General features: G+C 45.5%; 1 protein-coding gene across 1 annotated transcript; it reads left to right on the plus strand.

Annotated features, from left to right (window-relative positions):
* Positions 1-465: 465 nt before the first annotated feature.
* On the plus strand, positions 466-2604 carry LOC124261566. The gene is made up of 2 exons (XM_046695895.1): positions 466-691; positions 872-2604. The coding sequence occupies exons 1-2, from the start codon at positions 537-539 to the stop codon at positions 1416-1418; spliced, it is 702 nt and encodes a 233-aa protein (XP_046551851.1). The 5' UTR covers positions 466-536; the 3' UTR covers positions 1419-2604.
* Positions 2605-13362: the final 10758 nt, after the last annotated feature.

Here is a 13362-nt window from a genome sequence, read left to right on the forward strand (position 1 = left end):
AGGGGTACAGTGACAAGGTTAGAGGTAGGGTCATACTGGGGGATTAGAGAGACTGGTATATATAGGCAATGCTATTAGTTAGCCTATTCAGTTATCACAGTTCGGCAAATTAGTAGACTGGGGTGTTAAAGCTGTCAGCAAAGCGACGCCTAGCGGTGAAAAGTCTGGCGAGGCGCACGCCACTCACTGCTATCCAGTCGTCAATATCGCGGCTAATCACGCACAAACAATCATTGAGAGCCTCCGCGCTGAAGATGATAAAAGCAGTGTCTGCTTTTCACTCGGCCGTGTCCATCCCCCCGGGTAAAGAATCCCCTCACCACGACTATCTCAACGCTGGCCGATCGCCAGCCGCCCTCGTTCCCAAACCCAACTCTTGGCGCCAAAAAGACCCGCTGAAATCTATTTGGTTACTCACTTTAGCTCCCTATCCCTGCGCCCCAGTAGATTTATGACTTACTTAACAGCATCCCGGAGTAAATTTGTATACCTCCGATGATATGTGGTCCGTCTTTCCTAAAGTATAGATTCAATGAATGACCGCCAATGCGGTTCGTCAGTCCGACTGGGTGACTACCCCCGGCGCACCTGTTGCTTCAGAGCACAGGCAATCCTATATAACGATCACTCGCAGAGATCCCATACTGAGATGGGACTGCTGGAACCGTAGCCACTATACAGGAATCTTCAGGTAAAACGATAACTGGTCCATTCACAGGTGAAATTGTTCGCTAAAGACGTGTTTAATAAGCACACTTTCCAGGAAGTGATTTTTTCCACCTTGTGAAACGCCATATGTTGAGTTAATGCATTAATGATGTGTGTTTTTAAATTATTTTGAGGAAATAATGATTAGAATTTTATGTTTCAGAATGCGAGTTCCAGTGGTGCACATGTTGGCCGTGCTAGCGGTAGGCTGTCTCGTTTTAACACAAGTCGACTGTAGACGAAGTCACAAAAGACGTCACCGAGATCGGTTCCCACTGAACGCCACAGAGACATTCACGGCCATACCTTCTCGAGGCCCTTTCATGACAAAACTAGTTCCCGATAGGCACAAAAGCGCAATTAAAGGAAGCAGAAAGGCAGTTGTTGTGACGAAAAAGACCTATTTGAGAAAGGAATGGTGTAAAACACAGCCCCTAAAGCAGGTAATACGGGAAAAGGGTTGTTTGAGAACGACTGTGTTAAACAATTTCTGCTATGGCCAGTGCAATTCTTTCTTTGTTCCAAAATCCGACAAAAAGGATCAAGGACCAGCAGCGTTTATGTCATGTGGTTTTTGCAAACCGCGTCACTTCAGGACAATTCTTGTAACCCTCCGCTGTCCTGGAAAGAAGGGCATGCGCTTCAAGAGGAAAAGAATCCAGGGGATCAAGAAGTGTCGCTGTATGGCACAGGACGTCAGTTTTCCCTGAAGATAAACCAGAAAGGATTTGATGAGACTGTGTGACGGTGGGGTTTGAAATCCCAGCGTTTGTGAATCTCAGGGCAACAGAAAAGTAATGTCTGCTACACAGACGACACACTCTGCTCCGGTGCACGGCTACTTGTGTAAGTGCACGGACAATCTATAGTGCTACTAAGATACACTGGAGAAACATTAGCGCTACCTGAAAACACTGAGCTGAGAAATCCTCTAGTGTAGTACAATGCGGGTTAGCGCTATCTCTGTGTCGTCGCTTCATAGGATTACTGAGTGAACGTTGAATCGTCTGCAGCGTTTTTGGCGCCAAACTGTTCTGTATCAGGGTCGCGCAGACCGACTCTCAAGTGCCGCAGAAGGGGAGTCAAGTACGGATTGGAGCTCCCCCGATATATGTGTACATTTGAGAAGCTTCTTCAATAACCACACTCGACTTCCACAATACAGGTCTAAGACATTGTGGGGCAGCGAGAAGAGCGAGCTATTGTCGTCTGCTCGGGGACGGTGGCTTGGCACGAAGGCAGGTAAAGGACATTGAAACGAATATGAATGTCCATGCTATCCATGGACCGAACAGAGACATATTAGTGCTGCCCTCTGGTGGCAGTGGCCGTGACTTGAGAGTATCCTGAAAAGACATGATTTGAGATCCCAGGACTTACGTACCATGTTGATGGCATTTAGATTCAAAGCCGTAATATGCATTTTACATTCGCTAATAATCTCTCGAGACTTAAGTGATTGAGCGAAATTTGACAAACTGTTTGGCTGTTCAAGTTCTCAAGAAAAAGTGCACAACTTCTTCAACAGAACTAGATATCACGATTCATGCAGAAATGACATACTTGTTGATCTATGCGACCTAAAATGCTTAATTTATTTACTTTCAATGAGAATGTTTGGGATTAAGGAGTTGGCGCCAAATGTCACGATTTTTTGTGACGTGGGTAGTGGTTTGAGTGACGTCATGAGGTGCTGAACGCTATGTGAGACTGTGATATAATATATCGCTGTTGTGCAATCTCTCATTGGACCATGGGATCAGAATGGTGTACATTTGTATATATTAATCTTAATGATGTTATATGGTATTTATGTCGATTTGAATATATATACTGTCTCAAATGTTGTTTATGTTTCTTGTCTTCAGGGAATGGAATAAATTTCCTGATTATGTCGAAGACTGTGTACAGTGTTCTCATTGTATGAGCTTATACCGTAGTAGAGCAACACCTGTGGGTGAGTGGGGTCTGCGCTTGTAGTCCTACTCGAGTCGACCAGTCTTTGTTTAAACCCTTAATGGCTTGCACTAGGCAGGGCAACAGCAAGTACAATTGTTAAACGCCTTCTGGTATGACGCGGATAGGGATCGATCCACTAACATTCAAGGAATCCGCTCAGTCCCTCTATCCACTAGACTATTGAGGGGCGGTGGGGTATCCAAGTGGCTCAAGCGTTCGCTCGTCACGCCAAAGACCCGGGTTCGGTTCCCCACATGGGTAAAATGTGTGAAGCCCATTTCAGGTGTCCCCCGCAGTGATATTGCTGGAATATTGCTAAAAGCTGCGTAAAACCTCACTCACTCACTCACTCACTCACTCGACTATGGAGGCGGCACCTAATGCCGTAAGTAACGATTCACTGTCAGGGTACGATGCCCTCTGAGTGAAATATTCTTAATGACGCTTTGATCAGCACTTCTGTTACATAGCGTGTTTGGAGTTTGGCTCGGGGAAAAGCACCAGTGACTCAATTCGGGGATTTTTACCACATTGCGAAGCCAACCAGAATGAGTAGAACAGTGACAGTCCAAGGATCACAGTCAGGATTCGAACCATAACCAGAGAATTCTAATTTGGTCAAGGGAGTTAACTCTGTACAACGATTGGTAGACAATGTCAGCAGTGACACAAGTCGTAAGTTTGAGGTGAAATTTCTCGAGCAACGATTACACTTTGTGACTCATGGATTTGTTTTACATTTGTTTTGAAAAAGTATTTCGCTGAAACTACGACGATCGGTTTTTTTCCTTTTAGAGGAGGGGCGGTAGGGTAGCCTTGAGGTTAAAGAGTTCACTCGTCAGGCCATAGGCCCGGGTTCGATTACCCACATGGGTAAAATGTGTGAAGCCCATTTCTGGTGTCACTCGCCGTGGTAGTGAGGGAATATTGCTATAAGAGGTATAAGAAAACATACTCACTCACTCATGATCACTCACTCCTTTTAGAGGAAAGTCGTAAGTGAGTGGACGTGATTTTATCCTACCTCTCTACACATTCCAGCCACTTGAAAGTATGTGACAAAAAGTGACAGATGTAATCGATGTTACCGCTTTGGTAACCCCACGCAGTGATAGTTCAGATATACGGAAGATCGTCATGGACCGTTGAGTACATAGTTCTGTACAGGTATAGAGTCCGATCTACGCGTAAGTCAGAGAGTGAGTTGTGTTTTACCTCGCATATTCCAACTATAAGTTTCACGCGTGTGAGAATCAAACCCGTTTCTTCCGTGTGACGAGAAGAAACGTTCAACCACTGGGCTATATCCGACCGCCCTGAAAATAGCAAACGTGGTAGAAGTCATGTAGCCACCGGTCCCTGAAAACAGACATCTTTTTATTTCAGCAACTGAACTTAAAACAACGTCTTGCTGCTGTCGCTTGTCTGTCTGTCTGTCTGTATGTATGTATGCTACGCAAGATAAGTTAAAGTACGCCACATTCTTTAATATAACTATAGTTAATATGTCACGCAACTGTAGTATCACGAACGGGATGTTTTCAATAGTATACTTTCTTTGACATGGGGGTAAATGGTAACCACTGGACACTCCATGGCGTGGGAGAGGACGGGTGTGATTGTTCTTTTACCTACTCTTAGGAGATAATCTCATTGTTTTTTAATGATCGATTTAAACTTTACTATATAAGAATTTCAGTTTGATATTTGCAAGCTCTATATCTGGCCCCGCCTTTACACGTCTTCTTCCTAAAGTAGTAAGTACGGGTGTTAAACAAACGTAACTGTAGCTCTCATCATGGAATGGGTTTTGGTAGACCTCCGCATGACATGCCAACACTCCACACTTACTACTACATAACATTTCATCCATTGTATCAGACACGATCTCGAACATCAATGACAAACGGAACAGCTTATCAGCTGGTGTGAAAAGAATATATTTCAGTTTATCAGGACAGCCCGATGGCCCTAGGCGTGTGTCGATTCAACGAGCCTGGTTCTAATAAACCAAAATGCATTACCAGGCAAATCTGGGATTCAAACCCAGTCACCAACCCTGATCAAACCAAAGCAACAGATCCCACTGCAGATGCAGTAACAGCGTCTGTCCGGCCTTGCCATACCAAAATACGTTAAACGATAGTTCTTGTTGTCACCTTGCCTAACTCGGCATCCAGGGGTTATAAAGGGCATCCAGAGGTTATAAAGGGCATCCAGAGGGTTATAAAGGGCATCCAGGGGGTTATACAGGGCATCCAGGGGTTATAAAGGGCATCCAGGGGTTATAAAGGGCATCCAGAGGGTTATAAAGGGTAGAGCAGGGCCTAACCTGCTCGGATTCAACACGCAGCGGCTGAGTAAGGTATTTTTGTTACACCGCGGCATTTTATCCCGACGGTCTCGCACTTTAAATCCGACATTAATCTGAGATGCAAGCACCCCTCTAACCCTCTACGTCACCCACACGCACGCACGCACGCAAAACACAAACACGTGTATACACGCTGCTAGGTAAGCTCAGTAACTTTGACCACGTTTAACCCCATTTCCTTCTCAACCTCCTCTTGGAGTAAGTGCTGCAGGGTAGATGGAACCGATTGTGTTCAGAACTGGCCACCCGTGCAGATCCGGGTTAGATTTGATCTTCAGTAACCCATGCTTGTCGTAAGAGGCGACAAACAGGATTGGGTGGTCAGGCTCGCTGACTTGGTTGACACATGTCATCGAACCCGATTACGTAGATCGATGTTCATGCTGTTGATCACTGGATTGTGTGGTCCAGGCTCGATTATTTACACACCGCCGCCATATAGCTGTAATATTCCTGAGTGCGGCGTAAAACTAAACTCAATCAATCCGAACTGACTAAAATGGGGATCGAAGTGTAGTTTGGCTCATCATATGTTAGCCTTACAGTTTGGCGCTCATGCCATCGATTATTGGTTTGACTGGACCATTCCTTTACACATCTTTGATTTATTCTTTCCCTTATTTGTTACGACATGCCGGGTGCACGCGATAATTATATTAAATATAGTTAACTCTATTCACCAGCTCCATGCATTTCGATAGATTTATCGGTATCCTTCTCAAGAATATTCTAGGTCGTCCAATCCAATCACGTTCACTTTATGTATTGGCATGCACAGTGAAGGCTACTATACACCTATAGTCTCCATGTGTAAACTGCACGGTCAGCAGGTGCGCTCTACTCCCGTTGAAGTCTCGCGCGTTACGGAAGTCGCTGTCTGACAGGTGTACCATCTAAACGGTAATGTGTATGCTTCTGCATGTCGGTGGTAGGAAATCGCTCATCCAGGCTGGTGTGTCGCTGCCAACCGCTCGGTCGGAGAGTCGAGTAAAGCCGACCATTTCCAACTGTCAAACGTTGCAACAATATATATACGGGGTAAAAAAGACTGTGTACTATAAAAATCACAGTTGCCAATAAGTTTCATAACCATGCTGTGCCATTATATATACTTAAAATATTATCAATGATGTACCAAATTGCAAGTTCAATCTCAATGCACTATAAAACCCACTGAGGATGAATTCGTCATACACTCACGGTACACCGAGTCAGTTTATAAATGTTTTTTATATACCCGAAAAACAACTTTGGAACGTCATGTCGGTAAGGTAATTACGCTCGTCATATTACCTGTACGCCCAGGTGTGCTGCCATGTCTTCAGTGAGTGTGTGAGTGAATTTAGTTTTACGCCGTTTTTAGCAATATTCCAGCAATATCACGGCAGGGGACACCAGAAATGGGCTTCACACATGTACCCATGTAAGGAATCGAACCCGTTTCTTCGGCGTGACAAGCGAACGCTACTAGGCTACCCCACAGCCCGCCATGTATTCAAACTGTACACCTGGTATGTTGACAACAAGGCTGAATGTTAGTCCTCTTACAGGTGAGTCCAGGAATCATCTTGACAGCAGTGATAACCGTCAGCGTCTTGTTGACGTTGGCTGGAACGTCACGGTGACGCGTGTGTTGTTCAACGTCCTGCATTCGCTGGTGTGAGTTAACAGAGTGGGGAAGCATCACTGCATATCACAGGAAACCCTTTGAAGATCATCGACGGCAATCTGGCTGGTATATTCAACCGTGACAACGGTGTCCGTCATCACTTCTTCCCCGTATATTCAGACCCACGGACATCACATTACAGCAGGACGATGTACGTGTAATTTTACTGCCGGACACTCCCACAGTCAAAGGTTCGAAGGTTTTTATTTTCTCAACTTTCACCAACGGTGGTACATGACTGAAGTGGAAAAACGTTATATACACATATACACCAAGATGGCATCGGAGAGATATAATTGAGGCAGGATAATGTACAATACAATATACATGTACATACATATTCATATATACAAGGGTGTCATTAGAGAATGATGCAAACATTTAATTACATGTATTTATATCTAAACTTCTATTGATACATTTAATAAATTTTGACAATTCTTTAACATATTGAGCTTTCTTTGAACAAAGTAATCTTTTGAGTGTATAAAGTCACCTGGCCTGCTGTTTTGCCTGATCAATACATCATCGAACATGTGAGATTAAAGCGTTCCGACTAACAAACCAACCAGTGGTGTTTGTCCAGACAATGTATACTTTTGTTAACACGAATATCTTCATTTAAATTAAAAAGGAGCCCGAGTGAGCTGAAGCTGAGGACAAACTAGATTTGCTTCGTTTTGGGCCTTTGTATGTATAGCATTGTATGGTTGTAATTCAGGGACTGTGAGACACAATAACTTTGGTCCAACAGGTCATGGTTCATATCAAGAATAGCAAACCTTCGTCACCACTCTTAAATATCTCTGTTCTCTGTCTCTCCGTAAATGACCCTTCCCCATAAATGACCAGCCCTTAAAGTACTTATATTTATCAGTGAGGTGTTTTTTCTTCTGTTCCCTTACAAACTGTATGGGCATGTATCACGATCATTAAGTTTATATATTGCTGATGTTCACTCTTGAAATATCTTAAATATCGTAACATATCTGTATATGATCACCAAAGTCAATATTTGTGACGACTTGCACTAGGGTACAATCAGAACACGGACATCCGATGCAGCGTCGCGTGCTCATCGGTGGTGAAGTCGCTACCAACGTGTAAAATATTCAGTCAAGACCCTTGAGTGGGGCGTCGACAACGTCAGTAACAATTTCTTTTATCAAACACATGTCAAACACCATTCGTTCCACGTTCGACATCGTCACAGTTCCACACGACCAAGTGAGAACACCCGATCCCCCGCGTTACGTCATGGCTTTCTCCTCCCTCTCCCACACAGCGCTCGGAAACTTCTGAACGACTCACGTCTCAAAGCACTATTAATCCCGCGAGTGAGTCTCTCCCTCACAAAGATTAGCATCCTCCGTCGAAGTATGCCAGTACAACCAGAGAGGGACTTAATGACAATGATACACTTGGGACCAGGAACGTTTCTACTCCAAAGGACAGAATTATTCACATTTCTGAAATTAAGGTCCAACCTATCGATTAAGCAAAGAAGTGAACAATGAATGCTTAAATGGTCGTTCGCATTGGAATTCGCTTTGAATTATTCTCATTTCAAAAGTCTTCAACTTTGCTCTCTTTAATCAAAAGCCGTGTGGTTATTGCAAATTTTAACCTCTGATTTCTAACACAATTGTAAAATCGATCTTACTACTTGGTGAGGTAATCCGTTATGTAATGACGTAAGCCCTAGGGCGATGCTGCATAATCACTTTTTTAAGAAAATACTTTTTTTCAATTTACATTTAACAAGCGTATCAAAGTAGTCGAGGTGGAACAATGTCTACTGCTAACGAGTTGCATGTACGTCTGCCATGCTACTTAAATATAAGGGAAATACCATTAATTTCACAACGGCAACATTTAATAACGAATCTAAACGTAAAAGCTTAACAAAAAGTCTCTTTAATGAAAATGAAATTGTAAATAATTGCGAAGGACAGTGTCCGCGCGGCTCCCAATCTCGCCCCCAGCACGCAAAGTACAAACTGCTGATGAACGTGAAGGTTCATAGACTAGTTCAAATGAGAATTTGTCTGACAGAGGTTGTAAGAATTACTCATTAATTTGCGTTACAATATGAGCATATTCTCGATCGGAGCCTGCGCGAACATAACTCGGTTGTAAACTCCCCGCAGTGCCCATTCAGCCTCTTCGCTGTGATAGCCGAGAGGGAAAAGTCGTCTGCGCCTTCAGACTGGCGGCCATAGTCAAACATAGTCTCAACCGAACATGCAAATGTATGTCTTATTTGAACAATCACCTCTCCCGGCCATTAAGAACCCTGGTCACTCAGTCTCTCTGTCTCATCTGTTAGGTTTATAGTTGTGTTTGTCGACTATTTGAGACACCGGAACAGCCGACACGTCACGTCATATTGGGAGACAGCAGACGATAACAACTGGTCGACGACCAACCGCAAACACTCACCGACAGATTAATTCATTTAAACCTATATTAGTGTAATTATTTGAGTTGGCAACGACTGGGTCAATCCGCGCACGACCTTGGGGATTTAGTCCAATATTTGATGTCATGAAGGTATATTCTGAACGTAGTCGTGGTATTGTGCTGTACAGGTATCAGATTGACTGATTCCTAATCCCTGATCAATTCAGGACTAGCTATCTTGTTGGTGTTTTGTGTTGGTATTGTATGTGCAGTGTTTAATGCAGGTTTCAATTTACTTTAAAGATTCATATATGTGTGCACAAGGATTAGCTTGTGCCCTTTAGAATTTGTTGTACTCTGGGAATAAGAGTTCTAAAGGTGGAGAGGGAACAGATACTTCTGGTTGCTCGGTCATATGCTTAGTTAGGGGTAATGGTGATGCCTGGTAGATGATGGAGGGTGGGGCAAGCGAAGACATGTGGGTGAAGAATGGTAGATGATGGATGGTGGGGCAAGCGAAGACATGTGGGTGAAGAATGGTAGATGATGGAGGGTGGGGCAAGCAAAGTCACGTGGGTTGTGCCTGGTAGATGATGGAGGGTGGGGCAAGCAAGATCTTGTGTATGGTGCCTGGTAGATTAGGTAGGGTGGGGCAAGCGAGGTCAAATGGGTGGTACCTGGTAGATGATGGAGGGTGGGGCAAGCGCGATCTCGTGTATGGTGCCTGGTAGATGATGGAGGGTGGGGCATGCAAGATCTCGTGTATGGTACCTGGTAGATGATGGAGGGTGGGGCATGCAAGATCTCGTGTATGGTGCCTGGTAGATGATGGAGGGTGGGGCAAGCGAGATCTTGTGTATGGTGCCTGGTAGATGATGGAGGGTGGGGCAAGCGAGATCTCGTGTATGGTGCCTGGTAGATGATGGAGGGTGGGGCATGCAAGATCGTGTGCATGGTGCCTGGTAGATGATGGAGGATGTGGGGCTCTCGTGCAAGATCTCGTGTATGGTGCCTGGTAGATGATGATGAGGGTGGGGCAAGCAAGATCTCGTGTATGGTACCTGGTAGATGCCTGGTAGATGTAGGGTGGGGCAAGCGAGATCTCGTGTATGGTGCCTGGTAGATGATGGAGGATGGGGCAAGCGAGATCTCGTGTATGGTGCCTGGTAGATGATGGAGGGTGGGGCAAGCGAGATCTCTGTGTATGGTGCCTGGTAGATGATGGAGGGTGGGCTGCGAGATCTCGTGTATGATGCCTGGATGATGTGGGGTGCCAAGCGAGATCTCGTGTATGGTGCCCTGGTAGATGATGGAGATGATGGAGCAAGCGCGATCTCGTGTATGGTGCCTGGTAGATGATGGAGGGTGGGGCATGCAAGATCTCGTGTATGGTGCCTGGTAGATGATGGAGGAATTGGGGCATACAAGATCTCGTGTGAGATGATGGGGGGCTATAGTGGTAGGTGATGGAGATGATGGAGGTTGGGGCAAGCGAGATCTCGTGTATGGTGCCTGGTAGATGATGGAGGGTGGGGCAAGCGAGATCTCGTGTATGGTGCCTGGTAGATGATGGAGGGTGGGGCAAGCAAGATCTCGTGTATGGTGCCTGGTAGATGATGGAGGGTGGGGCAAGCAAGATCTCGTGTATGGTGCCTGGTAGATGATGGAGCGTAGATGATGGAGGGTGGGCAATCGATCTCGTGTATGGTGCAAGGTAGATGATGGAGAGTGGGACATGCAGATGATGGAGGTGAGATCTCGTGTATGTGCATACCTGGTAGATGATGGAGGGTATGGATGATGGAGAATGGGGCAAGCGAGATCCTCGTGTATGGTGCCTGGTAGATGATGGAGGGTGGGGCAATGATGGAGGGTGGAACAATTGAGATCTCGTGTATGGTGCATGGTAGATGATGGAGAGTGGGGCAAGCGAGATCTTATGTGTGTGGTGCATGAGATAGGGTTATGGTTTGTGACTGGGAGAAGCTGCTGGTGGCGATGCGAAAGAAAGAAGGTGCAAGTGATGCATGATGATGCAAGGGTGGTGATGATGGTGCAAAGGGGTGGTGATGGTGGTGTAAGGGGGTGGTGATGGTGGTGCAAGGGGTGGTGATGATGGTGCAAGGGGGTGGTGATAACGATGCAATGGGGTGGTGATAGTGATGCAAGGGGTGGTGATGGTGGTGCAAGGGGGTGGTGATGGTGGTGTAAGGGTGGTGATGGTGGTGTAAGGGGTGGTGATAGCGACGCCAAGGGGTGGTGATGGTGGTGCAAGGGGGTGATGGTGGTGCAACAGGGTGGTGTGGTGGTGTAAGGGGGTGGTGATAGTGACGCCAAGGGTCGGTGATGATGGTGCAAGGGGTGGTGATGGTGGTGCAAAGGGTGATGGTGGTGTTAGGGATGGGATGTGGTGATGGTTGTGATGGTGGTGCAAGGGGTGGTGATGGTGATGCCAGGGGTGTGGTGATGGTGGTGTTAGGGTGGTGATGATGGTGGTGTTGGGGGGTGATGATGGTGATGCAACGGGATGGTGAAAGTGATGCCAGGGGGGTGATGGTGGTGTAAGGGGTGGTGATGGTGGTGTAAGGGGGTGGTGATGGTGGTGTAAGGGGTTGGTGATGGTGGTGTAAGGGATAGGTGATGGTGGTGGTGGTGGTGATGGGACAGGTGATGGTGGTTTAAGGGGGTGGTCATGGTGGTGTCAGGGGGTGGTGATGGTGGTGTAATGGGGTGGTGATGGTGGTGTAATGGGGTGGTCATCGTGGTGTAAGGGACATGTGATCGTGGTGTAAGGGACTGGTGATGCAAGGTGATGGTGGTGCAAGGGAATGGTGATGGTGGTGCTGAAGGGAATGGTGATGGTGGCGTAATGGGGTGGTGATGGCGGTGTGAGGGGATGAGGATGAAGGTGATGGTGGTGCAAGGGGGTGGTGATGGGTGGTGTGAGGGGAATGATGACAATGTATGGTGTAAGAAAAGGGGGTAATGCAAGGGAACTTGTCTTGGCAGACGTGGGATATTGTGAAAGTCCCATCAAGTTGCTTCATACCACACACAAGGGTAATTGATTCAATATTGAACAAACTTTATGGATAAAAACTTCTTTTATTTCGTGAGTGCGACGTTTCGATACAGATTCTTTGTTTCTTCAATAGTGTACTTCCCAACTTCTAAAATGACACTCAAAGAAGTTAGCATGATTCAAGGGAGATTCATGTGTACATAAAAGAAATACGACCCATGAAAATCCAGGTTTGAATTGATCTTCAACAACCCATGCTTGACGTAGGATTTACGGGATCGGGAGGTACATGTCAATCACAATATTATCTGGTTCAGATTCGATTATTTACAGACTGCTGTCATATAGCTTGAATATTGCCGAAAACAAACAGGAATACATTTCTTGCCCTTTTGTTTGCATTATTTACAAAAGTCCTATTCCATTAATCCAAATGCAACATTATCTGCATGTTTTGGTTTCGTCAGTTTTGATGACAATCTCTTTTGATACTAAACCTAATAAATCTATTTTGACACACGAGTACAAATAGGCATAATGATATCGATCACAACAAAACCAATTGTAAATCAACCAGATCGCAGATATAGACGTCTTAAGCTAATATTTTCTGATTTCTTGACCGACCTTGACCCATAATCCGTATATTTCTTTATTCGCTTTCAACAAGTGCTGCTCACAACAAACCTATCTCGTTACGCTCCCAATCAGATTTACTGCTTGTCCCGAGGACCAAGTTAAACACCTGGCTACCTTGGCGGTTGGTCAGTTATGGCGTTCTCAGTCCTTGTGGCAGACATTCCGCCAAGATGGCGGTCATTTGGCGTTAGCGTGGAGTGACCCGGCGCCCACGTAGGGTCGTAATGTCTAGGGTCGGGACGAAGGCTATTCATGGTCGAGACTTAGGAGTCTTATCGCCTCTAGGAGACGCTTCACCGCCAGACTGGTCCGCTTTGACATTTGAGTGTATTACTACGCCTAGGCTGAGAACACAATCGTGTAGATAACACTGCGAGTTTTGTTGTTTTGCCTGAATGAAAAAGACCACAGTTGTTGAGGTTTAAAACCGCAGGGAAACCAAATATGGGTGTCACGCTATTTCTTGATTTAAATAATGAATAAAAGCTCCCTCACCACATTAACAAGTTGTCTAGTATACATGTATATGCAGGAAATAGTGACCATATCACCACCTTCATGAAACTATTACTGCATGTGTCTCCTCGT

Source organism: Haliotis rubra, unplaced genomic scaffold (genome assembly GCF_003918875.1).
Source record: "Haliotis rubra isolate DU_JTF1 unplaced genomic scaffold, ASM391887v1 Scf80, whole genome shotgun sequence".
In the NCBI taxonomy this organism is placed as follows: domain Eukaryota; kingdom Metazoa; phylum Mollusca; class Gastropoda; order Lepetellida; family Haliotidae; genus Haliotis; species Haliotis rubra.

Excerpts from the sequence above, each read along its gene's own strand:
- LOC124261566 (XM_046695895.1), top strand. The coding sequence starts at position 537 with ATGACCGCCAATGCGGTTCGTCAGTCCGACTGGGTGACTACCCCCGGC. Across the intron at positions 692-871 it reads CACTATACAGGAATCTTCAG|AATGCGAGTTCCAGTGGTGC; the intron begins GTAAAACGATAA and ends TTTATGTTTCAG.